Raw genomic sequence first — 27,876 nt, 5'->3', positions numbered from 1 at the left:
GAAGTGTAATGGCTTGTTTCAAATAGTTTTTATTAAAAAGCATATCCATGTAAACATACAGTGCCTTGCGAAAGTATTCGGCCACCTTGAACTTTGCGACCTTTTGCCACATTTCAGGCTTCAAACATAAAGATATAAAACTGTAGTTTTTTGTGAAGAATCAACAACAAGTGGGACACAATCATGAAGTGGAACGACATTTATTGGATATTTCTAACTTTTTTAACAAATTAAAAACTGAAAAATTGGGCGTGCAAAATTATTCAGCCCCTTTACTTTCAGTGCAGCAAACTCTCTCCATAAGTTCAGTGAGGATCTCTGAATGATCCATTGTTGACCTAAATGACTAATGATGATAAATACAATCCACCTGTGTGTAATCAAGTCTCCGTATAAATGCACCTGCACTGTGATAGTCTCAGAGGTCCGTTAAAAGCTGGATATGTTTCTCAGAAAAAAATTTGTTGACCTCCACAAGTCTGGTTCATCCTTGGGAGCAATTACCAAACGACTGAAGGTACCACGCTCATCTGTGCAAACAATAGTGCGCAAGTATAAACACCATGGGACCAAACAGCCGTCATACCGCTCAGGAAGGAGACGCGTTCCGTCTCCTAGAGATGAACATACTATGGTGTGAAAAGTGCAAATCAATCCCAGAACAACAGCAAAGGACCTTGTGAAGATGCTGGAGGAAATCGGTACAAAAGTAAAGTGGTGATCCTAACTGACCTAAGATGGGGAATTTTTACGAGGATTAAATGTCAGGAATTGTGAAATTGAGTTTAAATGTATTTGGCAAAGATGTATGTAAACTTTCGATACGTATGATGTCCTAAATATAGCTGATCTGGAGACACTCCTATAGACAACACTGGAACAGGATTGGGATTGCTTTGGATGCACGCACGTGCACACAGACACATCTTACCTTAGCGGAGTGCTCCATGGTGACGACCACCTTGGTTCCAGCGCTGGCCACCAGATCCATGGCTCCACCCATCCCCTTCACCATCTTACCCTGAAGGATAAACAAAGCAATAGAGTAAACAATAGAGCCCAGGGGTACTCAAAGTAACATCTTCCACACACACCAACAGCAACAGCCAAAAGAGTAAGCAAAGTTACATATTTTCCACACATGCCACCAGAAACAGCCGATACAGAATGTAAAGTAGCGTATTTTCCACACATGCCTCCAGTAACAGCCGATACAGTATGTAAAGTAACGCATCTTCCACACATGCCTCCAGTAACAACCGATACAGAACGTTAAATAACACGTTTTCCACACATGCCTCCAGTAACAACCGATACAGAACGTTAAGTAACGTATCTTCCACACATGCCTCCAGTAACAGCCGATACAGTATGTAAAGTAGCGTATTTTTCACACATGCCTCCAGTAACAGCCGATACAGTATGTAAAGTAACGCATCTTCCACACATGCCTCCAGTAACATCCGATACAGAACGTTAAATAACACGTTTTCCACACATGCCTCCAGTAACAACCGATACAGAACGTTAAATAACACGTTTTCCACACATGCCTCCAGTAACAACCAATACAGAACGTAAAGTAACGTATCTTCCACACATAACACCAGTAACAACCGATACAGAACGTAAAGTAACGTATCTTCCACACATGCCTCCAGTAACAGCCGATACAGAACGTAAAGTAACGTATCTTCCACACATAACACCAGTAACAGCCGATACAGAACGTAAAGTAACGTATTTTCCACACATAACACCAGTAACAGCCGATACAGAACGTAAAGTAACGTATCTTCCACACATAACACCAGTAACAGCCGATACAGAACGTAAAGTAACGTATTTTCCACACATAACACCAGTAACAGCCGATACAGAACGTAAAGTAACGTATCTTCCACACATGCCACCAGAAACAGCCGATACAGAACGTAAAGTAACGTATCTTCCACACATAACACCAGTAACAACCGATACAGAACGTAAAGTAACGTATTTTCCACACATGCCTCCAGTAACAGCCGATACAGAACGGAAAGTAACGGATCTTCCACACATGCCTCCAGTAACAACCGATACAGAACGTAAAGTAACGCATCTTCCACACATGCCACCAGTAACAGCCGATACAGAACGTGAAGTAACGCATCTTCCACACATGCCACCAGTAACAGCCGATACAGAACGTAAAGTAACGCATCTTCCACACATGCCACCAGTAACAGCCGATACAGAACGTAAAGTAACGCATCTTCCACACATGCCTCCAGTAACAACTGATACAGAACGTAAAGTAACGTATCTTCCACACATGCCTCCAGTAACAACCGATACAGAACGTTAAATAACACGTTTTCCACACATGCCACCAGTAACAACCGATACAGAACGTAAAGTAACGTATCTTCCACACATGCCTCCAGTAACAGCCGATACAGAACGTAAAGTAACGCATCTTCCACACATGCCTCCAGTAACAACCGATACAGAACGTTAAATAACACGTTTTCCACACATGCCTCCAGTAACAACCGATACAGAACGTAAAGTAACGTATCTTCCACACATGCCTCCAGTAACAGCCGATACAGTATGTAAAGTAACGTATCTTCCACACATGCCTCCAGTAACAGCCGATACAGAATGTAAAGTAGCGTATTTTCCACACATGCCTCCAGTAACAGCCGATACAGAACGGAAAGTAACGTATCTTCCACACATGCCTCCAGTAACAACTGATACAGAACGTAAAGTAACGCATCTTCCACACATGCCTCCAGTAACAGCCGATACAGAACGTAAAGTAACGTATCTTCCACACATGCCTCCAGTAACAGCCGATACAGAATGTAAAGCAGCGTATTTTCCACACATGCCTCCAGTAACAGCCGATACAGAACGTTAAATAACACGTTTTCCACACATGCCTCCAGTAACAGCCGATACAGTATGTAAAGTAACGCATCTTCCACACATGCCACCAGTAACAACCGATACAGAACGTGAAGTAACGTATCTTCCACACATGCCTCCAGTAACAGCCGATACAGAACGTAAAGTAACGCATCTTCCACACATGCCTCCAGTAACAGCCGATACAGAACGTAAAGTAACGTATCTTCCACACATGCCTCCAGTAACAGCCGATACAGAACGTAAAGTAACGTATCTTCCACACATGCCTCCAGTAACAGCCGATACAGAACGTAAAGTAACGTATCTTCCACACATAACACCAGTAACAACTGATACAGAACGTAAAGTAACGTATCTTCAACACATGCCTCCAGTAACAACTGATACAGAAGGTAAAGTAACGCATCTTCCACACATAACAACCGAAACAGAGTATTTTGCCAGTTGTTTGCTTTTCTCATACGTAGGCCTGAGCATAGCTCTCTTTCCAATCCGGAGACTAAACCAAACTGGCACTGTATACAGTAATGCACTGTATAGAGAGGCATATTAACAGTCTGCCCAGTGGGGAATACAACTGAATAAACACTGTATTACTTCAGAGTCCAGCCCCAGCCAGCTTATTTCTTGTTAATGGACACGGTGAAAACACGAAAACACGAAAACACGAAAACACACACACACACACACACAGTATTGAGGTCTGCATTCAATACAGACTAGAGAAAACATTTGTTTCCAAAACCAGTGAAGAAAAATCTAATTAGAACATCAAAATTGGATTGCCAAGTGGGAGAAAAATTATACGCAGGTCTCTCATTTCTCTGTGTCCAATGAGCTTTCCTGGCATGCACATGCCCAGGGGGTGAGATGACTGAAAAACCCATTTAAAAGCTGCTTCGCTCATCAATCACAACTGCCTGCACGGCACTCTGTTGAATATCCAGGGGATATATGGTTGGTATGTGTGTATACAGTCTGTCAGTATTCCTTACAGTATAAGAATACAGTATGCATTAGAGTTTGGGTGAGGTAGAGAGTGAGAGGATGGGAGGGAGGGAATGAATTTCACCCAATAAAGTTGTTCCCGCTCCAGATCTCTACATTAGGTTGAGCAAACCTTCTGAAGCAGGTGTGTTCTACTCAGTTTTTCACAATTCCTGACATTTAATCCTAGTAGAAATTCCCTGTCTTGGGTCAATTAGGATCACCACTTTATTTTAAGAATGTGAAATGTCACAATAATAGCAGAGGAAATGATTTATTTCAGCTTATATTTCTTTCATCACATTCCCAGTGGATCAGAAATTTACATACACTCAATTAGTATTTGATAGCATTGCCTATAAATTGTTTAACTTGGGTCAAATGTTCCGGGTAGCCTTCCACAAGATTCCAACAATAAGTTGGGTGAATTTTGACCCATTCCTCCTGACAGAGCTAGTGTAACTGAGTCAGGTTTGTAGGCCTCCTTGCTTGCACACGCTTTTTCAGTTCTGCCCACAAATTTTGTATAGGATTGAGGTCAGGGCTTTGTGATGGCCACTCCAATACCTTGACTTTGTTTTCCTTAAGCCATTTTGCCACAACTTTGGAAGTATGCTTGGAGTCATTGTCCATTTGGAAGACCCATTTGCGAGCAAGCTTTAACTTCCTGACTGATGTCTTGTGATGTTGCTTCAATATAACCACATAATTTTCCTCCCCATGATGCCATCTATTTTGTGAAGTGCACCAGTCCCTCCTGCAGCAAAGCACCCCCACAACATGATGCTGCCACCATCGTGCTTCACGGTTGGGATGGTGTTCTTTGGCTTGCAAGCCTCCCCCTTTTTCCTCCAAACATAACGATGGTCATTATGGCCAAACAGTTCTATTTTCGTTTCATCAGACCATAGGACATTTCTCCAAAAAGTACGATCTTTGTCCCCATGTGCAGTTGCAAACCGTAGTCTGGCTTTTTTATGGAGGTTTTGGAGCGGTAGCTTCTTCCTTGCTGAGCGGCCTTTCAGGTTATGTCAATATAGGACTCGTTGTACTGTGGATATAGATACAGTGCCTTGCGAAAGTATTCGGCCCCCTTGAACTTTGCGACCTTTTGCCACATTTCAGGCTTCAAACATAAAGATATAGAACTGTATTTTTTTGTGAAGAATCAACAACAAGTGGGACACAATCATGAAGTGGAACGACATTTATTGGATATTTCAAACTTTTTTAACAAATCAAAAACTGGACGTGCAAAATTATTCAGCCCCCTTAAGTTAATACTTTGTAGCGCCACCTTTTGCTGCGATTACAGCTGTAAGTCGCTTGGGGTATGTCTCTATCAGTTTTGCACATCGAGAGACTGACATTTTTTCCCATTCCTCCTTGCAAAACAGCTCGAGCTCAGTGAGGTTGGATGGAGATCATTTGTGAACAGCAGTTTTCAGTTCTTTCCACAGATTCTCGATTAGATTCAGGTCTGGACTTTGACTTGGCCATTCTAACACCTGGATATGTTTATTTTTGAACCATTCCATTGTAGATTTTGCTTTATGTTTTGGATCATTGTCTTGTTGGAAGACAAATCTCCGTCCCAGTCTCAGGTGGGATTTGCAGACTCCATCTTCCAGAATGGTCCTGTATTTGGCTCCATCCATCTTCCCATCAATTTTAACCATCTTCCCTGTCCCTGCTGAAGAAAAGCAGGCCCAAACCATGATGCTGCCACCACCATGTTTGACAGTGGGGATGGTGTGTTCAGGGTGATGAGCTGTGTTGCTTTTACGCCAAACATAACGTTTTGCATTGTTGCCAAAAAGTTCAATTTTGGTTTCATCTGACCAGAGCACCTTCTTCCACATGTTTGGTGTGTCTCCCAGGTGGCTTGTGGCAAACTTTAAACAACACTTTTTATGGATATCTTTAAGAAATGGCTTTCTTCTTGCCATTCTTCCATAAAGGCCAGATTTGTGCAATATACGACTGATTGTTGTCCTATGGACAGAGTCTTCCACCTCAGCTGTAGATCTCTGCAGTTCATCCAGAGTGATCATGGGCCTCTTGGCTGCATCTCTGATCAGTCTTCTCCTTGTATGAGCTGAAAGTTTAGAGGGACGGCCAGGTCTTGGTAGATTTGCAGTGGTCTGATACTCCTTCCATTTCAATATTATCGCTTGCACAGTGCTCCTTGGGATGTTTAAAGCTTGGGAAATCTTTGTGTATCCAAATCCGGCTTTAAACTTCTTCACAACAGTATCTCGGACCTGCCTGGTGTGTTCCTTGTTCTTCATGATGCTCTCTGCGCTTTTAACGGACCTCTGAGACTATCACAGTGCAGGTGCATTTATACGGAGACTTGATTACACACAGGTGGATTGTATTTATCATCATTAGTCATTTAGGTCAACATTGGATCATTCAGAGATCCTCACTGAACTTCTGGAGAGAGTTTCCTGCACTGAAAGTAAAGGGGCTGAATAATTTTGCACGCCCAATTTTTCAGTTTTTGATTTGTTAAAAAAGTTTGAAATATCCAATATATGTCGTTCCACTTCATGATTGTGTCCCACTTGTTGTTGATTCTTCACAAAAAAATACAGTTTTATATCTTTATGTTTGAAGCCTGAAATGTGGCAAAAGGTCGCAAAGTTCAAGGGGGCCGAATACTTTCGCAAGGCACTGTACTTTTGTACCTGTTTCCTCCAGCATCTTCACAAGGTCCTTTGCTGTTGTTCTGGGATTGATTTGCACTTTCGCAACAAAGTACGTTCATCTCTAGGAGACAGAACACGTCTCCTTCCTGAGCGGTATGACGGCTGAGTGGTCCATTGGTGTTTATACTTACATACAATTGTTTGTACAGATGAGCGTGGTACCTTCAGGCGTTTAGAAATTGTTCCCAAGGAGGAACCAGACTTGTGGAGGTCGACAAATGTTTTTCTGAGGTCTTGGCTGATTTCTTTTGATTTTCCAAGAGGCACTGAGTTTGAGGGAAGGCCTTGAAATACATCCACAGGTTCACCTCCAACTGACTCAAATGATGTCAATTAGCCTATCAGAAGCTTCTAAAGCCATGACATAATTTTCTGGAATTTTCCAAACTGTTTAAAGGCACAGTCAACTCAGTGTATGTAAACTTCTGACCCACTGGAATTGTAATACAGTGAATTATAAGTGAAATAATCTGTCTGTAAACAATTGTTGAAAAGATTACTTGTGTCATGCACAACGTAGATGTCCTAACTGACTTTCCAAAACTATAGTTTGTTAACAAGAAATTTGTAGAGTGGTTGAAAAATGAGTTTTAATGACTCCAACCTAAGTGGATGTAAACTTGCGACTTCAACTGTAAATGGACACTAAATCTCAGGAGGGCAAAAGGAAAAAAAGTAATCACACACAAAAAATGAAATTGTCAGTTGTGTGAGTTTGACACTAGGTAGTCACTCTGTGAAAGGACACTGTTTCCTTTTTCCTATCGTCAACAATGATTAACTCTTGCCCTAAACGAGCCTAGGTCGTGCATGTCAGTGTGTGAGCGTGCAGGGAACCCCATTTATTACTTTTCTTTAATAATAAGGAACTCAGTCATAGCCTCAACCAAAGTCTTGGCTTCCAGCGTGCGAACACAGTCTGTATCTGCTTTAAGTTACAGTTATAACAGTGGCCAAGTAGGCTACAGTAGCAGCCAATGTGTGTTGTTAAATGTAGACCTACATTCCATGAGTCTTTTGGAAAGAAAAAAACAAGCAGGGCTTGACATGTTAATCCACTTGTCGTTTGATGCAAGAGACCACTTTACAAAATAAGATGCATTATTATTCCCATATCATTATTACAGAGAATCAGACACATTATGCTACCCTCTGCCTATTGGCTACTTAGCTTATTCAAGCCCGTCTCAAAATACAACACTGCCCCTTTACCTAACTGGTTTTTCAAAGATGTCTAGAAATGTACATGTTTTGTGCTCTTGTAGTAAGCAATCACTCCCCTATTGCTGACTACAAATGAGCTATAACTGGGTTAATAACTCACTAACTAGCAAAGGATATGAACAAAATGTGCACGTGGCTACATGCAGCTCTCGCTTTGATCTCAAAACAAGCGCATCTCCTCACGACCGCTCATGCTGTAAACACAGTTCAAAGTAAATGGCACAGATCCATATATGGCAATGAGCAGTGCGTGTCAATGCAGTTAGAATCCTACTCCTTTGCGTTCTGCCTACAACATCATCTCTCGCATAGCTTGTTTTCTTTCGGTATGTTTCAATAAAAAGTGGCTAATTTTGCGTTGATTCGAGCACAATTGCCACAGTAAAGGGAAACGTTGATATGTTAACAGGGAAAACTCTAGAACAGTGGTCACCAACCTTTACTGAGTCAAGATCACTGAGTCAAAATGCGAGCCGATATATATATATATATAAAAAAAAATTTAACATAACTTAAAAAATGTAAGTCTATGCAACATTAACCAATTAAAAACAGTTCTGTAGTAATGAGGTTTGTGCAGTAAACTATAGGCCCAATAAATTTTCACTGCATATTGGCTTTTCTTGAATTTCCCTTCCAATGAATGCATTGTTGTTCAGGCCATTTAAAAAAATATAGATTTAAATATCACACTGGTAATAGATCCGTTGTTGTATTACTTGTGAAGCACAGCTGAGTGAGCATACATTTAAATAATTTTACTTTACTAGGCTGATGAAGCCTGCATCTGATGGTCAGTTTCAGTGGAAGGAGAGAGCAGCAGACTGAGGGTCCATCTCTCAACATCCCTCCGCTCTCCCTTTCCTCCACTGACACTGACCAAAAAGGGACACCATCTTCCAGCTGATGGTGAAACTCGAGTGGCACCGCATTATTTCTGTCTCATGCACAAATTCATGTTGTTACTCCTATGAACAGATAAAGTTCAATATTGTTCGATATAAAAAAAAACAAGCCACTACTAATAACAATGCCAGCCTATAGGTACACTTTCCTCATTCATTACTGCTGCACTGCTTGTTCTATCACTGAGTGGAAATAGGAAGAACATGTATTTAATGGTTTATAACCATTAACATGTATTTAATGGTTTATAAAAGGACTTGAGGCGTCTGTTTCTCAAACTAGACGCACTAACGTCCTCTTGCTCAGTTGTGCACCAGGGCCTCCCACTCTTTCTATTCTGGTTAGAGTCCGTTTGCACTGTTCTGTGAAGGGAGTAGTACACAGCGTTGTACGAGATCTTCAGTTTCTTGGCAATTTCTCACATGGAATAGCCTTCATTTCTCAGAACAAGAATAGACTGACGAGTTTCAGAAGAAAGTTGTTTGTTTCTGGCCATTTTGAGCCTGTAATAAACCCAAATGCTGATGCTCCAGATACTCAACTAGTGTAAAGAAGGCCAGTTGTATTGCTTCTTTAATAAGCACAACAGTTTTCAGCCGTGCTAACATAATTGCAAAAGGGTTTTCTAATTATTTATTTTCAATTTGTTCAATTTGATGTTATTTTAAATATTTTTAAAAACAAGGACATTTCTAAGTGACCCCAACATTTTGAACGGTAGTGTGTATATATATTTTACCTTTATTTAACTAGGCAAGTCATTTAAAAACAAATTCTTATTTACAATGATGGCCTACCGGGGAACAGTGGGTTAACTGCCTTTTTAAGGGGAAGAATGACCGATTTTTACCTTGTCAGCTCTGGGATTCGGTTACTGGCCCAACGCTCTAACCACTAGGCTACCTGCATTTAGATTTAAACATTGGGAGACAACAGCACCGTAACAACATAAGAACGGTTGATTGAGGAGAGTAGGCTGATTTGCCCTGTGTCTACACCAGGGTTAGACTGCATTTGCTCTCCGTCAGATCTATAAGCTTTCAATGTCATTATCTGAAAACACTTTGATCCCAATGCAGCTCGATCCGGAGGGAAAAACAGAGCCTTATCTAGTGTGTGTGTGTGTGTGTGTGTGTGTGTGTGGGTGCGTGTGTTTCCTTGGTTTAAATAGATAAAGAACGAGAGAGTGAGAGAGAGAGCTTTCATCCTTAATTCTAATGTAATCTCACATATTTCATCAAAATTTGGACAGTCACCAATCAGGTAGATATTTTGTCCGATGGAGCTTCATTGCTTGGCAACAGTAAATCTGGCCACTGAGGGAACTATAGTCCAGTCCTCTCACATGAATCACTCCACTGTTGTTCTATTGATATTTATTCAACAGCCATTGGAACCCCCCCCCACCCCCCCTTTCCACTAGAGTTATTTCAAACAAACAGCAGCTGCATACAACAATACGGCTTCCTGCAGATTTTTAGAGGTTTAGGAGGGTTATATGAAACTGATCGATATCACCACTGACTTATTATCTTGTGTTTTTGGTATTTTTTGGGGGAATTGTTTATCTTCAGAATAGTGATGGTGAGGGGGGGAGAAAAAAAAAATCAACAATTACATATTATTTCAATATTTGACTCCAAGTAACGATTTGTAAAAATACATACATACAAACATACATACATACATACATACATACATACATACTGTCACGCCCTGGTCTTAGTATTTTCTTTATTATTTTGGTCAGGCCAGGGTGTGACATGGGTTTATTTATGTGGGGTGTTTTGTCTTGGGATTTTCGTACGTATTGGGATTGTGGCTTAGTGGGGTTTTCTAGGTAAGTCTATGGCTGTCTGGAGTGGTTCTCAATCAGAGGCAGGTGTTTATCGTTGTCTCTGATTGGGAACCATATTTAGGCAGCCATATTCTTTGAGTGTTTGGTGGGTGATTGTTCCTGTCTCTGTGTTTGTTTGCACCAGAGAAGCTGTATAGGTTTTCACGGTGCGTTTGTTGTTTTTGTATTGTTCGTTTTTTCTTCGTCATTAAACATGTTTCAAGAATAACACGCTGCATTTTGGTCCGACTCTCCTTCACCTAAAGAAAACCGTTACACACACACACATACATTTTATGCTACTGTAAGTAGCGTTGGCTGAACCTGTGCCAAAACTCTGGTATATTTCATCATATAGCTTCTCCATCTTCTTTTTAAATAGTGAACCAACATGTTTTCAGTACTTTTATTTCGATGACTCTCATGCTCTCTTTCATCTCTCTGCAGCAAACGTATGGTGGGCAATATGTTTAGAACATCAAATCACAGTATCAAAATATAATACATCATATCAGCACCAGGTCCCTGGCAATTCCAAGGCCTACTTCAGAACAGCAAGCAGTTGAGAACTTGTTCTAGTAGTTTAACATTGAGTTAAGGTATGAAGGTGGCTGGTACACAGACGCAAACGGTGTCTGGACAACATGCAAATATAATGCCACGCCACTGGTGTTCTCATCATGTCCGCCTGTCTAGTCAGCCAATGGTATTGTGCGCCTTGTGCGGCATTAACAAAATACATCTACCGCCAAACGTCGGACAAGGGGAGGAGTAATTTTGTAATTGAATTAACTTACATGACATTAACCCTGCAGCTCATACCAAACTATCAGGTTCTTAATTTTCTCCCTGCTCTGATTGGTTTCTTTCACATGCTGGAAGCTTGTCTTATTGAACCCACAATACAGGTGCTGGGCTATGGGGATGTGTACATCTACATCTATCCCCCATAGTAGTTCCACAGCCAGGGCTGCAACATGGCCTTCTGAGTGCCACACTTCAGAACCAATAAACTTTAATACAGTCAGCTCTTTGACAGGGCTTTAGTCCAGTACTTCAGCATTGGCCCAGTTTGTCATTTTATTTGTTTGTTCATTCATTAGAGGCAAAACTACATGACAATGAAAGAGAATCCATAATTCTATAGATCCTAATCTAGGACTAATATAACAGCTGCATCATAAAACACATTCACATATATTTAAAGTCATTATAATCACACTTTTAATCAGAAACTCATCTTCATCCTTTTTCAACAGAAAGTATCAAGGCACAAGGAAAGACCCGAATGCAGATGGTTGGAGTCTTATGGAGTCTTTATTAATCCAAAGGGGTAGGCAAGAGAATGGCCGTGGACAGGCAAAAAGGTCAAAACCCGATCAGAGTCCAGGAGGTACAGAGTGGCAGACAGGCTCGTGGTCAAGGCAGGCAGAATGGGCGGGTAGGCGGGTACAAAGTACATAAAACAGGCAAGGGTCAAAACCAGAAGGACTAGAAAAAGGAGAATGTAAAAAGCAGGAAAACCACTGGTTGACTTGGAAACATACAAGACGAACTGGCACAGAGAGACAGGAAACACAGGGATAAATACACTGGGGAAAACAAGCGACATCTGGAGGTGGTTGAGACAATACCGAGGACAGGTGAAACTGATCAGGGTGTGACAGAAAGAGCCATTTGGGACCCAGCTTGACTCATAGGCAGGTAGCCTTGTGTTTAGAGCGTTGGACTAGTAACCGAAAGTTTGCAAGATCGAATCCCTGAGCTGAAAAGGTAAAGATCTGTCATTCTGCCCCCGTTTGGCCGTCTTTGAAAATAATAATTTGTTCTTAACTGACTTGCCTAGTTAAATAAAAAAGGTAATTAAAAAAAAAAAAAAAATTAGAAAACATTTTTTTTTAATTATATTAAAATGGGAAAAAAAAGATAGGCTTTGCCAACGGTTTAATACCATTGTATTTATCTATTAAAGAGGAAACTTGTAAGGGTAAGGTTCTCCATAAGGTCAAGTTGAAGTTGAGAAAAGGCTATTGTCTACTTACTCAGACATACAGTGGGGCAAAAAAGTATTTAGTCAGCCACCAATTGTGCAATAAGTATTTGGTCACCTACAAACAAGTAAGATTTCTGGCTCCCACAGACCTGTAATAACTTCTTTAAGAGGCTCCTCTGTCCTCCACTCGTTACCTGTATTAATGGCACCTGTTTGAACTTGTTATCAGTATAACAGACACCTGTCCACAACCTCAAACAGTCACACTCCAAACTCCACTATGGCCAAGACCAAAGAGCTGTCAAAGGACACCAGAAACAAAATTGTAGACCTGCACCAGGCTGGGAAGACTGAATCTGCAATAGGTAAGCAGCTTGGTTTGAAGAAATCAACTGTGGGAGCAATTATTAGGAAATGGAAGACATACAAGACCACTGATAATCTCCCTCGATTTGGGGCTCCACGCAAGATCTCACCCCATGGGGTCAAAATTATCACAAGAATGGTGAGCAAAAATCCCAGAACCACATGGGGGGACCTAGTGAATGACCTGCAGAGAGCTGGGACCAAAGTAACAAAGCCTACCATCAGTAACACACTACGCCGCCACGGACTCAAATCCTGCAGTGCCAGACGGGTCCCCCTGCTTAAGCCAGTACATGTCCAGGCCCGTCTGAAGTTTGCTAGAGAGCATTTGAATGATCCAGAAGAAGATTGGGAGAATGTCATATGGTCAGATGAAACCAAAATATAACTTTTTGGTAAAAACTCAACTCGTCGTGTTTGGAGGACAAAGAATGCTGAGTTGCATCCAAAAAACACCATACCTACTGTGAAGCATGGGGGTGGAAACATCATGCTTTGGGGCTGTTTTTCTGCAAAGAGACCAGGACGACTGATCCGTGTAAAGGAAAGAATGAATGGGGCCATGTATCGTGAGATTTTGAGTGAAAACCTCCTTCCATCAGCAAGGGCATTGAAGATGAAATGTGGCTGGGTCTTTCAGCATGACAATGATCCCAAACACACCGCCCGGGCAACGAAGGAGTGGCTTCGTAAGAAGCATTTCAAGGTCCTGGAGTGGCCTAGCCAGTCTCCAGATCTCAACCCCATAGAAAATCTTTGGAGGGAGTTGAAAGTCCGTGTTGCCCAGCAACAGCCCCAAAACATCACTGCTCTAGAGGAGATCTGCATGGAGGAATGGGCCAAAATACCAGCAACAGTGTGGGAAAACCTTGTGAAGACTTACAGAAAATGTTTGACCTCTGTAATATACCCTTTGTTGGCAATGACAAAGTATTCAGATAAACTTTTGTTATTGACCAAATACTTATTTTCCACCATAATTTGCAAATAAATTCATTAAAAATCCTACAATGTGATTTTCTGGATTTTTTTTTCTCATTTTGTCTGTCATAGTTGAAGTGTACCTATGATGAAAATTACAGGCCTCATCTTTTTAAGAGGGAGAACTTGCACAATTAGTGGCTGACTCAATACTTTTTTGCCCCACTGTATCAGGGGAAGACTCGTTCGGGTTCAATTAAAACCGTAACTAGGCTACTTCAGATGTAGCTCGGCCTGTGGCGTTACCATGACAACCAGTCAAATATGTTTCCCCTTGTTCAGTTTATTGTGTTACTCTCACTTATGCTGCCAGCCGAAGGATGCCAAAGAAAATGTTGCCTTCACTTCCCCCGCTTTCTACTTATCAATTGTCTCTTTCTTGCTCTCATTCACCCTCGTTCACACGCCGACATTCCTTTTTCGTCCTCTACAAATGCCCCTCTCTGTTTAATAACATAGCGACAGAATAGTAATGGCCATGGTTTCCCAGACAACTAATGACAAGCACCACAAACAGACACTCGGACAGAGAGACATGAAAAAAAAAGAGGGCTGATTGTGCAACAGGGTTGTTCAGAATTGTGTCCCCCAAAAGCCAGCCTTGTATAAAAGTGGAATGAACTATAAGCTAATTTAAAATGTTCTGATTAACTCCACAGACAGACTGAAAACGGCAGCCATTTCTTTAATTGACTGATGATTGCTCATAGCAGTCCTTTGTCTCTCTTTTCATTACAGTTATTGATCATCTCTTTGAAAAGACAATGTTGAGAAAAACATACTATACAAGCCACTGCCATTGTAAAGTACTTTTCACTTTTCAGAGTGGAGTCAGATCATTTACTGCATTTCCCCCCATTGTTTCAGTAGTAAGATATATGTATGTATGTATGTATGTATGTGTGTTTATCCCAAGTTTTTTTTTAAATTGAGAGACAAGCATAAAATGATCTTTACTGATCATTATTTTCACTTGTCTGACAGCTTGCATGATGACGAGTTTCTCATTACGACTGGCCTATCTGGGTGATGTTTTTTTCTCGCCTGAATGATCTGAAATTGAGGCAATGATTAAGAAGTTGGAGCTCTATTCTGTCTGCATTAACAAGGAAAACACACAGGTCTTTTCATCATTGCAGGAGTTTTTTTGTGTGCAAATGAGCTCAAGCTCAGGGACAATGTGGCGTTCTGCATTAGCATCGAACAGCCCCTGTGATATGCAACTTTTCAGGGAAGTTAGGAACAAATGTACACAGGCAGTTAGGAAAGCTAAAGCTAGGTTTTTCAAGCAGAAATTTGCATTCTGTAGCACAAACTCAAAATAAATGTTAGTGGTGGCTGTTTAACAGTCTGATGGCCTTGAGATAGAAGCTGTTTTTCAGTCTCTCGGTCCCAGCTTTGATGCACTTGTACTGACCTCGCCTTCTGGATGATAGCGGGGTGAACAGGCAGTGGCTCGGGTGGTTGATGTCCTTGATGATCTTTATGGCCTTCCTGTGACATCGGGTGGTGTACGTGTCCTGGAGGGCAGGTAGTTTGCCCCCGGTGATGCGTTGTGCAGACCTCACTACCCTCTGGAGAGCCTTACGGTTGAGGGCGGAGCAGTTGCCGTACCAGGCGGTGATACAGCCCGACAGGATGCTCTCGATTGTGCATCTGTAGAAGTTTGTAAGTGCTTTTGGTGACAAGCCAAATTTCTTCAGCCTCCTGAGGTTGAAGAGGCGCTGCTGCGCCTTCTTCACAATGCTGTCTGTGTGAGTGGACCAATTCAGTTTGTCTGTGATGTGTATGCCGAGGAACTTAAAACTTGCTACCCTCTCCACTACTGTTCCATCGATGTGGATAGGGGGGTGTTCCCTCTGCTGTTTCCTGAAGTCCACAATCATCTCCTTAGTTTTGTTGACGTTGAGTGTGAGGTTATTTTCCTGACACCACACTCTGAGGGCCCTCACCTCCTCCCTGTAGGCCGTCTCGTCGTTGTTGGTAATCAAGCCTACCACTGTTGTGTCGTCCGCAAACTTGATGATTGAGTTGGAGGCGTGCGTGGCCACGCAGTCGTGGGTGAACAGGGAGTACAGGAGAGGGCTCAGAACGCACCCTTGTGGGGCCCCAGTGTTGAGGATCAGCGGGGAGGAGATGTTGTTGCCTACCCTCACCACCTGGGGGCGGCCCGTCAGGAAGTCCAGTACCCAGTTGCACAGGGCGGGGTCGAGACCCAGGGTCTCGAGCTTGATGACGAGCTTGGAGGGTACTATGGTGTTGAATGCCGAGCTGTAGCCGATGAACAGCATTCTACCCTGCCTTTCTAAGGTCTTCGAAAGCCAAGTTAACAAACAGATTACCGACCATTTCGAATTCCACCGAACCTTCTCCGCTATGCAACCTGGTTTCATAGCTGGTCATGGGTGCACCTCAGCCACGCTCAAGGTCCTAAACAATATCATACCCGCCATCGATAAGAGACATTACTGTGTAGCCGTATTCGTCGACCTGGCCAAGGCTTTCGACTCTGTCAATCACAACATCCTTATTGGCAGACTCAACAGCCTTGGTTTCTCAAATAATTGCCTCGTCTGGTTCACCAACTACACTGATAGAGTTCAGTGTGTCAAATCGGAGGGCCTGTTGTCAGGACCTCTGGCAGTCTCTATGGGGGTGCCACAGAGTTCAATTCTCAGGCAGACTCTTCTCTGTATACATCAATGACGTCGCTCTTGCTGCTGGTGATTCCTTGATCCGCCTCTACGCAGACGGTACCATTCTGTATACCTCTGGCCCTTCTTTGGACACTGTGTTAACTAACCTCCAGATGAGCTTCGATGCCATACAGCTCCCCTTCTGTGGCCTCCAACTGCCCTTAAATGCAAGTAAAACTAAATGCATGCTCTTCAACCGATCGCTGCACATACCTGCCCGCCCGTCCAGCATCACTACTCTGGACGGTTCCTACTTAGAATATGTGGACAACTACAAATACCTAGGTGTCTGGTTAGACTGTAAACTCTCCTTCCAGACTCACATTAAACATCTCCAATCCAAAATTAAATCTAGAATCGGCTTCCTATTTCGCAACAAAGCACCCTTCACTCATGCTGCCAAACATACCCTCATAAAACTGACCATCCTACCGATCCTCGACTTAGGCGATCTCATTTACAAAATAGCCTCCAACACTCTACTCAACAAATTGGTTGCAGTCTATCACAGTGCCATTTGTTTTGTCACCAAAACCCCATATACCACCCACCACTGCGACATGTACGCTCTCGTTGGCTTACACTCGCTTCATACTCGTTGCCAAACCCACTGGCTCCAGGTCATCTACAAGTCTCTGCTAGGTAAAGCCCGGCCTTATCTCAGCTCACTGGTCACCATAGAGGCACCCACCCGTAGGACATGCTCCAGCAGGTATATCTCACTGGTCATCCCCAAAGCAAATTCTTCCTTTGGCCGCCTCTCGAACTGCAAAAATCACTAAAGCTGGAGACTCTTACCTCCCTCACTAGCTTTAAGCACCAGCTGTCAGAGCAGCTCACAGATCACTGCATCTGTACATAGCTCATCCGTAAATAGCGCATCCAATATACCTCATCCCCATACTGAATTTATGTATTTATTTATCTTGCTCATCTGTAAATAGCCCATCCAATATACCTCATCCCCATACTGTATTTATTTATCTTGCTCCTTTGCACACCAGTATCTCTACTGGCACATCCATCTTCTGCACATTCTACCATTCCAGTGTTTAATTGCTATATTGTAATTACTTTGCCACCATGGCCTATTTATTGCCTTGCCTCTATTGTCCTACCTCGTTTGCACATGTATATAGACTTTTCTAATGTATTATTGATTGTATGTTTGTTTATTCCATGTGTAACTCTGTGTTGTTGTATGTGTCGAACTGCTTTGCTTTACCTTGGCCAGGTCGCAGTTGCAAATGAGAAATTGTTCTCAACTAGCCAACCTGGTTAAATAAAGGTGAAATAAAATAAAAACAAATGTGATATAGCGAAGCGCCGGAGTGAGCTGGGTGCGCAATTACGCAGATACTTTCCTGCAATGGATGACACAAACAACTGGATTCGTTATCTCTTTCATGCCCTGCCTCCAGTCCACTTACCGATATCGGAACAAAAGAGCCTCATCGAAATTGCAACATGCGGTTCTGTGGAAATTGAATTTAATCAGAAGCCACTGCCAGATTTCTGGATTGGGCTGCGCTCAGTTTCTTGCCTTGGCAAATCGCGCTGTTAAGACACTGATGCTCTTTGCAACCACGCACCTATGTGAGAGTGGCTTCTCAGCCCTCACTAGCATGACAACTAAATACAGGCACAGACTGTATTTAGGGCTATTTTACCAAGAAGGAGAATGATGGAGTGCTGCATCAGATGACCTGACCTCCACAATCCCCGACCTCAACCAAATTGAGATGGTTTGAGATGAGTCGGACCGCGGAGTGAAGGAAAAGAAGCCAACAAGTGCTCAGCATATGTGGGAACTCTTTCAAGACTGTTGGAAAAGCATTCCAGGTGAAGCTGATTGAGAAAATGCCAAGAGTGTGCAAAGCTGTCATCAGGTGGCGCTATTTGAAGAATCTCAAATATAAAATACATGTTGATTTTTTTTATTTTATTTTACCTTTATTTAACTAGGCAAGTCAGTTAAGAACAAATTCTTATTTTCAATGATGGCCTAGGAACAGTGGGTTAACTGCCTGTTCAGGGGCAGAACGACTGATTTGTACTTTATCAGCTCGGGGGTTTGAACTTGCAACCTTCCGGTTACTAGGCCAACGCTCTAACCACTAGGCTACCCAGCTGCCCTTTCGTTTAACACTTTATTGGTTACTACATGATTCTATATGTGTTATTTCATAGTTCTGATGTCTTCACTCTTACTCTACAATGTAGAAAATAGTGCAACCCTTCAATGAGTAGGTGTTCTAAAACGTTTGACCGGTAGTGTATGTAGCTCTGTTGTGTCCAGTGCCTTGTGTCATCACCATTAAGACAAATAAGTCAAACAACACAGTTAATCAAGTTAGCAGCTAATTATCAATTACAAAAGACAAAAAGAGCTAATGGAAAGCTAAGAGAGCTGATTAATAACAGTATAATACACTTAGGTCTAGTTTCCAGGACACAGATAAACAGGATACTTCAGGTTTTAGCAATGAGGGCCTTTATCTTCTTCCTCAGAGTCAGATGAACTCATGGATACCAGTTCTCTCTCTGTGCAGTTTAAAGGAAGTTGCGAACTAGTGCAATTGCTAACTAGCATAGGCATAATGACTATATAGGGTCTGCTGGTATTCCATAGATTTCAGTCATTGCGTTACATAGATAAAGGGCCTCATTGCCAAAATCCCAAAGTATCCCTTTAAGCCTGGTCCTGGACAAAAAGGCATGCAACTTTTTTTAAATAGGGATTTTGCTTTTTAGTCCAGGATTGGGCTTAATCTGTGTCATTTGACCATTCTACACCCAAATCTGGTATTTTGCCAAGGGCTTATAGTTCCCAGCCCTCCATCTGTCTGCATGCCTGTCTATCTGCCTATCCCCTCTACTTCTCTTATTATTAAGACAAGAACATACTCAACAGTTGAACATAAACAAAAGCAAACCATGCCCAATGTGCATTTTGTGTTGAGCGTGTTCCTGCCGTCAGCCTCTCCAGCTTCCGGTAGCTCTGTGGATGGTGTTGCTAGGCTTCCCTGCATCAGGGGCTGTGAGTCTAATGACTAACATCCATCAGACCTGTCTGTGCACTGCTACTTGACCTTGTTGGCTGAGAGTCTGGAAGTGGGTACAGCCCGTTGACCTGCTAAGCCCTCAGGTAATAACTGTAACCTACTGAGAAATCACTACATTACAGCTCCCCATTGCTATAATACAGGTCATAACTATAGACCAAGAGGCAGGAGATAGGGTAAGGACCAGTGTAAGGGGCAAGGGACAGGTTAAGGAGCAAGGGACAGGGTAAGGATCAGTGTAAGAGGCAGGGTAAGGGACATGGTAAGGAGCAAGAGACAGGGTAAGGAGCAAGGGACAGGGTAAGGAGCAAGGGACAGGGTAAGGAGCAAGGGACAGGGTAAGGAGAAAGGGACAGGGTAACACGCAGGGGACAGGGTAACACGCAGGGGACAGGGTAACACGCAGGGGACAAGGTGAGGGGCAGGGTAAGGGACAGGTTAAGGAGCAAGGGGCAGGGTAAGGAGCAAGGGGCAGGGTAAGGGGCAAGGGACAGGGTAAGGGACAGGTTAAGGAGCAAGGGGCAGGGTAAGGAGCAAGGGACAGGGTAAGGGGCAAGGGACAGGGTAAGGGACAGGTTAAGGAGCAGGGGACAGGGTAACACGCAGGGGACAGGGTAACACGCAGGGGACAAGGTGAGGGGCAGGGTAAGGGACAGGTTAAGGAGCAAGGGGCAGGGTAAGGAGCAAGGGGCAGGGTAAGGGGCAAGGGACAGGGTAAGGGACAGGTTAAGGAGCAAGGGGCAGGGTAAGGAGCAAGGGACAGGGTAAGGGGCAAGGGACAGGGTAAGGGGCAAGGGACAGGGTAACACACAGGGGACAAGGTGATGGGCAGGGTAAGGAGCAAGGGACAGGGTAAGGAGCAAGGAAAAAGGGGCAAGAGACAGGGTAAGGAACAAGGTAAGGTGCAGGGTAAGGGACAATGTAAGGGGCAGGGTAAGGAACAAGGTAAGGGGCAGGGTAAGGGACAAGGTAAGGGGCAGGGTAAGGAACAAGGTAAGGGGCAGGGTAAGGGACAAGATAAGGGGCAGGGTAAGGGACAAGGGACAGGGTAAGGAACATGGTAAGGAACAAGGTAAGGGGCAGGATTAGGGACAAGGGACAGGGTAAGGGACAAGGAACAGGGTAAGGGACAAGGAACAGGGTAAGGGACAGGGTAAGGGACAGGGTAAGGGGCAGGGTAAGGAGCAAGGGGCAGGGTAAGGGACAGGTTAAGGAGCAAGGGGCAGGGTAAGGAGCAAGGGACAGGGTAAGGGGAAGGGACAGGGTAACACACAGGGGATAAGGTGAGGGGCAGGGTAAGGAGCAAGGGACAGGGTAAGGAGCAAGGGACAGGGTAAGGGGCAAGGGAAAAGGGGCAAGATACAGGGTAAGGAACAAGGTAAGGTGCAGGGTAAGGGACAAGGTAAGGGGCAGGGTAAGGAACAAGGTAAGGGGCAGGGTAAGGAACAAGGTAAGGGGCAGGGTAAGGGACAAGGTAAGGGGCAGGGTAAGGGACAAGGTAAGGGGCAGGGTGAGGGACAAGGGACAGGGTAAGGGACAAGGGACAGGGTAAGGGACAAGGTAAGGGGCAGGGTAAGGGACAAGGTAAGGGGCAGGGTAAGGGGCAGGGTAAGGGGCAGGGTAAGGGACAAGGGACAGGGTAAGGGGCAAGGGACAGGGCAAGGGACAGGGTAAGGGGCAAGGGACAGGGTAAGGGGTAAGGGACAGGGTAAGGGACAGGGTAAGGGGTAAGGGACAGGGTAAGGGGTAAGGGACAGGGTAAGGGACAGGGTAACACACAGGGGACAAGGTGAGGGGCAGGGTAAGGAGCAAGGGACAGGGTAAGGAGCAAGGGACAGGGTAAGGGGCAAGGGAAAAGGGGCAAGAGACAGGGTAAGGAACAAGGTAAGGTGCAGGGTAAGGGACAAGGTAAGGGGCAGGGTAAGGAACAAGGTAAGGGGCAGGGTAAGGAACAAGGTAAGGGGCAGGGTAAGGGACAAGGTAAGGGGCAGGGTGAGGGACAAGGGACAGGGTAAGGGACAAGGGACAGGGTAGGGGACAAGGTAAGGGGCAGGGTAAGGGACAAGGTAAGGGGCAGGGTAAGGGGCAGGGTAAGGGACAGGGTAAGGGACAGGGTAAGGGACAAGGGACAGGGTAAGGGGCAAGGGACAGGGCAAGGGACAGGGTAAGGGGCAAGGGACAGGGTAAGGGACAGGGTAAGGGGTAAGGGACAGGGTAAGGGACAAGTAACAAGGTAAGGGGTAAGGGACAGGGTAAGGGGTAAGGGGTAAGGAACATGGGACAGGGTAAGGGACAGGGTAAGGAACAAGGTAAGGGGCAGGGTAAGGAACAAGGTAAGGGGCAGGGTAAGGAACATGGGACAGGGTAATGAAGATGGTAAGGACCAGGTAAGGGGCAGGGTAAGGAACATGGGACAGAGTAAGGAACAAGGTAAGGGGCAGGGTAAGGAACAAGGGACAGGGTAAGGAGCAAGGGACAGGGTAAGGAGCAAGGGGCAGGGTAAGGAACATGGTAAGGAACAAGGTAAGGGGCAAGGGACAGGGTAAGGGGCAAGGGACAGGGTAAGGGACAGGTTAAGGAACATGGAAAGGAACAAAGAACAAGATAAGGGACAGGGCAAGGGACAGGGTAAGGAGCAAGGGACAGGGTAACCCCTCAGAGCCTGGTTCCTCTCTACCCAGCACAGCCAGAAGAGGACTCAGAGTCTGGTTCCTCTCTAGGTTTCTTCCTAGGTTCCAGCCTTTCTATGGAGTTTTTCCTAGCCACCGTGATTCTACATCTGCATTGCTTGCTCTTTGGGGTTTTAGACAGGGTATCTGTATAAGCACTTTGTGGCAACTGCTGATGTAAAAAAAGCTTTATGAAATACATCTGATTGATTGAGCAAACAACCATGTTCTATTGAGACCAATAGAGGGCAACATTTGCAGGCAGGGGTAACAGAGATACCCAGCGGGGCCCGTCCTGCTAAAGTAATGCTAGGGGAAACACTGACAGAGAGTAACTATGGTGATGCTCGTACCGGGATCATCCAGTTGGCCAGGTCTCCCGTCTTAGACACCTGCATGGCTCCCAGCATCGTCAGGTTGATGTGACCACTGCAGAGAGATGACAAACAATCACCTTATCAATCAATCTACTGTACACTGAGAGTACAAAACATTAATAACTGCTCTCTCCATGACAGACTGACCAGGTGAAAGATATGATCCCTTATTGATGTCACTTGTTAAATCCAATTCAAATCAATCGGTGTAGATGAAGGGGAGGAAACAGGTTAAAGGATTTTTAGGCCTTGAGACATGGATTGTGTATGTGTGCCATTCAGAGGATGAATGGGCAAGACAAAAGATTTCAGTGCCTTTGAACGGGGTATGGTAGTAGGTGCCAGGCGCACCGGTTTGAGTGTGACAAGAACAGCAACAATGCACACAGTTTCCTGTGTGTATCAAGAATGGTCCACCACCCAAAGGACATCCAGACAACTTGACAACTGTTAGAACCACTGGAGTCAACATGGGCCAGCATCCATGTGGAACGTTTTGGATACCTTATAGAGTCCATGCCCTGGCGAATTGAGGCTGTTCTGAGGGCAAGAGGGGGTGCAACTCAATATTAGGAAAGTGTTCCTAATGTTTTGTACACTCAGTGTATACAGTGCATTAGGAAAGTGTTCCTAATGTTTTGTACACTCAGTGTATACAGTGCATTAGGAAAGTGTTCCTAATGTTTTGTACACTCAGTGTATACAGTGCATTAGGAAAGTGTTCCTAATGTTTTGTACACTCAGTGTATACAGTGCATTAGGAAAGTGTTCCTAATGTTTTGTACACTCAGTGTATACAGTGCATTAGGAAAGTGTTCCTAATGTTTTGTACACTCAGTGTATACAGTGCATTAGGAAAGTGTTTCTAATGTTTTGTACACTCAGTGTATACAGTGCATTAGGAAAGTGTTCAGACCGTTCCTTTTTTCCACGTTGTTTTTCCCTCATCAATCTACACAGCATAACCCACAATGACAAAGTGAAAAAAGTGCAAATGTATAAAAAAAATAAACAGAAATACCTTATATAGTATTCAGACCCTTTGCTATGAGACGCAAAATTTAGCTGCAGTGCATCCTGTTTTCATTGATAACATTTATTTAACTAGGCAAGTCAGTTAAGAACAAATTCTTATTTTACAATGACGGCCTACCCCGGCCAAACCCTACTCTAATCCAGATGACACTGGGCCGCCCTATGGGACTCCCAATCACGTCCAGTTGTGATACAGCCCGGGAACTAACCAGGGTCTGTAGTGACGCCACTAGCATTGAGATGCAGTGCCTTGTTTCTATAACTTGATTGGAGTCCACCCATTTCCTTCATCACTGTTCTTTTCGGTTATAACACCCCTACCCCCTAGAGTTCTGTTATAACACCCCTAGCCCCCAAGAGTTCGGTTATAACACCCCTAGCCCCCAAGAGTTCGGTTATAACACCCCTACCCCCCTAGAGTTCTGTTACAACACCCCTACCCCCCTAGAGTTCTGTTATAACACCCCTACCCTATAGTTATGTTATAACACCCTAGCCCCCAAGAGTTTGGTTATAACACCCCTACCCCCCTAGAGTTCTGTTACAACACCCCTACCCCCCTAGAGTTCTGTTATAACAACCCTACCCTAGAGTTCTGTTATAACAACCCTACCCTAGAGTTATGTTATAACACCCTAGCCCCCTAGAGTTATGTTATAACACCCTAGCCCCCTAGAGTTCTGGTTTAATGCTCAAATAGGGTTGCAAAATTCTGTGAACTCACTTCAAACTGCATGGTGAGTGAGATCACAAATAGAATAGATAATAGACTGTGACAATGTCCTTACCCTCTGATCATGGCAAACGACTCATCACTGGAGAAGTAGGAAGCCCCTGGAAGCACAGTCACCGTTTCTTTACCTGCATACACACGGGAAATGTCCACATATCTCATAAACATAGTGTGTGTGTGTGTGTGTGTGTGTGTGTGTGTGTGTGTGTATGTATGTATGTATGTATGTATGTATGTATGTATGTATATATATATATATATATATGTGTATATATATATATATATATATATATATATATATATATATATATATATATATATATATATATATATGTGTATATATATATATATATATATATATATATATATATATATATATATATATATACATACAGAGCCTTGCAAAAGTATTCGGCCCCCTTGAACTTTGCGACCTTTTGCCACATTTCAGGCTTCAAACATAAAGATATAAAACTGTATGTTTTTGTGAAGAATCAACAACAAGTGGGACACAATCATGAAGTGGAACGACATATATTGGATATTTCAAACTTTTTTAACAAATCAAAAACTGATGAAACCAAAATTGAACTTTTTTGGCAACAATGCAAAACGTTATGTTTGGCGTAAAAGCAACACAGCTGAACACACCATCCCCACTGTCAAACATGGTGGTGGCAGCATCATGGTTTGGGCCTGCTTTTCTTCAGCAGGCACAGGGAAGATGGTTAAAATTGATGGGAAGATGGATGGAGCCAAATACAGGACCATTCTGGAAGAAAACCTGATGGAGTCTGCAAAAGACCTGAGACTGGGACGGAGATTTGTCTTCCAACAAGACAATGATCCAAAACATAAAGCAAAATCTACAATGGAATGGTTCAAAAATAAACATATCCAGGTGTTAGAATGGCCAAGTCAAAGTCCAGACCTGAATCCAATCGAGAATCTGTGGAAAGAACTGAAAACTGCTGTTCACAAATGCTCTCCATCCAACCTCACTGAGCTCGAGCTGTTTTGCAAGGAGGAATAGGAAAAAAAAGTATTAACTTAAGGGGGCTGAATAATTTTGCACGCCCAATTTTTCAGTTTTTGATTTTTTAAAAAAGTTTGAAATATCCAATAAATGTCGTTCCACTTCATGATTATGTCCCACTTGTTGTTGATTCTTCACAAAAAAATACAGTTTTATATCTTAATGTTTGAAGCCTGAAATTTGGCAAAAGGTCGCAAAGTTCAAGGGGGCCGAATACTTTCGCAAGGCACTGTATATAGATATCTTCCCTTACCGGCATTGATGAGGTCAGCATCCACTTCGTCTTCTGTGGGGTAGGGGCCCTACATGAAACACACACATTCATCACGCAAAGATGTCACACACGCATTCATCACAGTAGTTTTGGATTCTATTGGTCACTCAACCCCAGCATGATCTCACAACCTTTATTTTGACAGGGAGTCATGCTGAGACCAAGGTCTCTTTCACAGATCAGCCCTGTATAGACAACACACATCACTATACACATCAAACCTGACCAACAGACACAATCAAAGAAAAAATAAATGTCTCATCTAATAAGTTATCTCTTCAACAAAGGAACCGGCCCTGTTTCTCTATAGCCCAAGGGAGCTTTTGACACCACATCTCTTAACCTGACACTCATAATTGGGGGGAACATTTTCACAAATGAGCATTAGCATATTTCTGCTTTCATTTCTCTGACAACAGAATTGATGAGAAAAAAAATGGGAGAAAAAACGTCAGATGGTTGCAATCTCCACAATGTTTTGTTAGGAACCTGGCATGTTTCAAACGTGAGTCCCAACACCTGTTGTCAACCAGGTTACTATGGTGTTACTATGACATAGATTCAAATGAGGGTTTTACCAATCCCAGAATTCCGTTCTCACTCTGCAGGTGGACAGTGATGTCTGGTTGGATGAAGTTGCTGGCCAGCATGGGGATGCCGATTCCCAGGTTAGCTGACAGTGGTTCATGTTAAAGAACATACACTTTCAATACATTACAGACATACAGTACCCTGATCTCATTCTAATTCTGCACTACAAATGCCAAAGCCTGGGTAAGCTGATAGGTTTAGTTTCTCAAAGATATTCATAGCGGCAAGTTTTTTAAAAACTATTAAGCTGTCTTTTGTTCAGATATCACAAGATCAATGACGATTGGGTCGATGGAGTCCCACTTCATGTTCAAGAATACCATACATCCCATCCTCAAACTCCAGGGCTGCTCTGCGAATGATCCGCTCTCGTAAAATGTCGGAGTCCTTCTTTGGTTTGGGCTTCTCTGCTAGGTCCTTCTGCACTGTGCGCCTCTGGAGAGTGTAGAGAGAGACAGTCAATTCATTCTTCTCTGCTTAGTACCAATTGATTACACAGACTTCCCTATTGGACTCTGATGGGTCTGGAAGGGATGAACTATAGAGGACTTCCTGTAATATTTGGACAAAGTTGATGATGTCATCAGCACTCTCTGCCCCTCTAGTACCATTATGACTCAAACTAGTGACTGTGTTACTGTTTAAGTAGGGTTGCAGGAAGTCCAGTAACTTTACCAAAATGCCCATGTTTTACAGAAATCCTGGGTGGAGAATCCCAGAATTCCTGCTTATTATGTCCTAGTTCCGGGAATCTTCCAACCGGGATTTCTGGAAAACCTTGGAATTTTGGGAAAGTTAGCAGAACTTTGCAACTTTAAGTATGAATCCATTGTGGTGTTTGGAGGCCCACCTCTATCCTCTTCTCGTAGCAGTCTCCCTTGATGATCCTGTGGATGTAGATACTGGGGATGTGGATGTCCTCCTCAGAAAACGTCCCCACATCCACCACCTCCTCCACCTACACAGAAGGACAGTGGGATGAAGCAAGAACAGTGTTGGTCAGTCCAAACACTGATCCTGCAGGGTTACTCCTCAATCTCTGTACCCACCCACTTTGATCCGTTCACATTTAGAAAATACAACGTTCACCAAATTATTTTAAACCTCACTCCTCCCATCTGTCAACAGGGAGCAGGAACCACACTGTGTTCATTTCCCTATAGCTTTGACAACCACCAGGCCTGGTGAAAGCTGCCTCCATGCCTCAGCTGGGCTTAGGGTTCTTTAGAGAAGTCGAGACCCGGGGAGAGGGCCTGATCCTGGGATCAGAGGGGATGGAAGGTGGGGAGGAGGTTCTGTCCATCACAAGGAGAAAACTGGTATTGCATTACAAGCTCTGTTCCAATGTCCCCTGTGTTCGCAGAAAGACTTGGAATGGTCCAAGTGTGGCCTAAGGAAGGGGTGTTACAAGAATCATCTCAATCATCCTCATCACCATCATCAGTAATCCATTAGTGTCAACCATCAGTGAAT

General features: G+C 43.6%; 1 protein-coding gene across 2 annotated transcripts in view; it reads right to left on the bottom strand.

Moving 5' to 3' along the window:
• Positions 1–27,876, bottom strand: part of LOC110535107 (succinyl-CoA:3-ketoacid coenzyme A transferase 1, mitochondrial) — a 95,623-nt gene that overhangs the window by 22,539 nt on the left and 45,208 nt on the right. For both annotated transcript variants that reach the window (XM_036936256.2, XM_090191112.1), the window contains 7 exons: positions 27,254–27,361; positions 26,724–26,838; positions 26,391–26,485; positions 25,792–25,840; positions 24,558–24,630; positions 22,711–22,786; positions 932–1,021 (listed from right to left, as the gene is read on the bottom strand). In XM_036936256.2, coding sequence (XP_036792151.1) covers positions 932–1,021; positions 22,711–22,786; positions 24,558–24,630; positions 25,792–25,840; positions 26,391–26,485; positions 26,724–26,838; positions 27,254–27,361 — 606 coding nt within the window. The remainder of the gene's footprint in view (positions 1–931; positions 1,022–22,710; positions 22,787–24,557; positions 24,631–25,791; positions 25,841–26,390; positions 26,486–26,723; positions 26,839–27,253; positions 27,362–27,876) is intronic.

This window comes from Oncorhynchus mykiss, chromosome 11 (assembly GCF_057628025.1).
Source record: "Oncorhynchus mykiss isolate SJ-2025 chromosome 11, ASM5762802v1, whole genome shotgun sequence".
Classification (NCBI taxonomy): domain Eukaryota; kingdom Metazoa; phylum Chordata; class Actinopteri; order Salmoniformes; family Salmonidae; genus Oncorhynchus; species Oncorhynchus mykiss.
The sequence above is the reverse complement of the archived record's forward strand: the minus strand, read 5'-3'. Positions and strand labels throughout refer to the sequence as shown.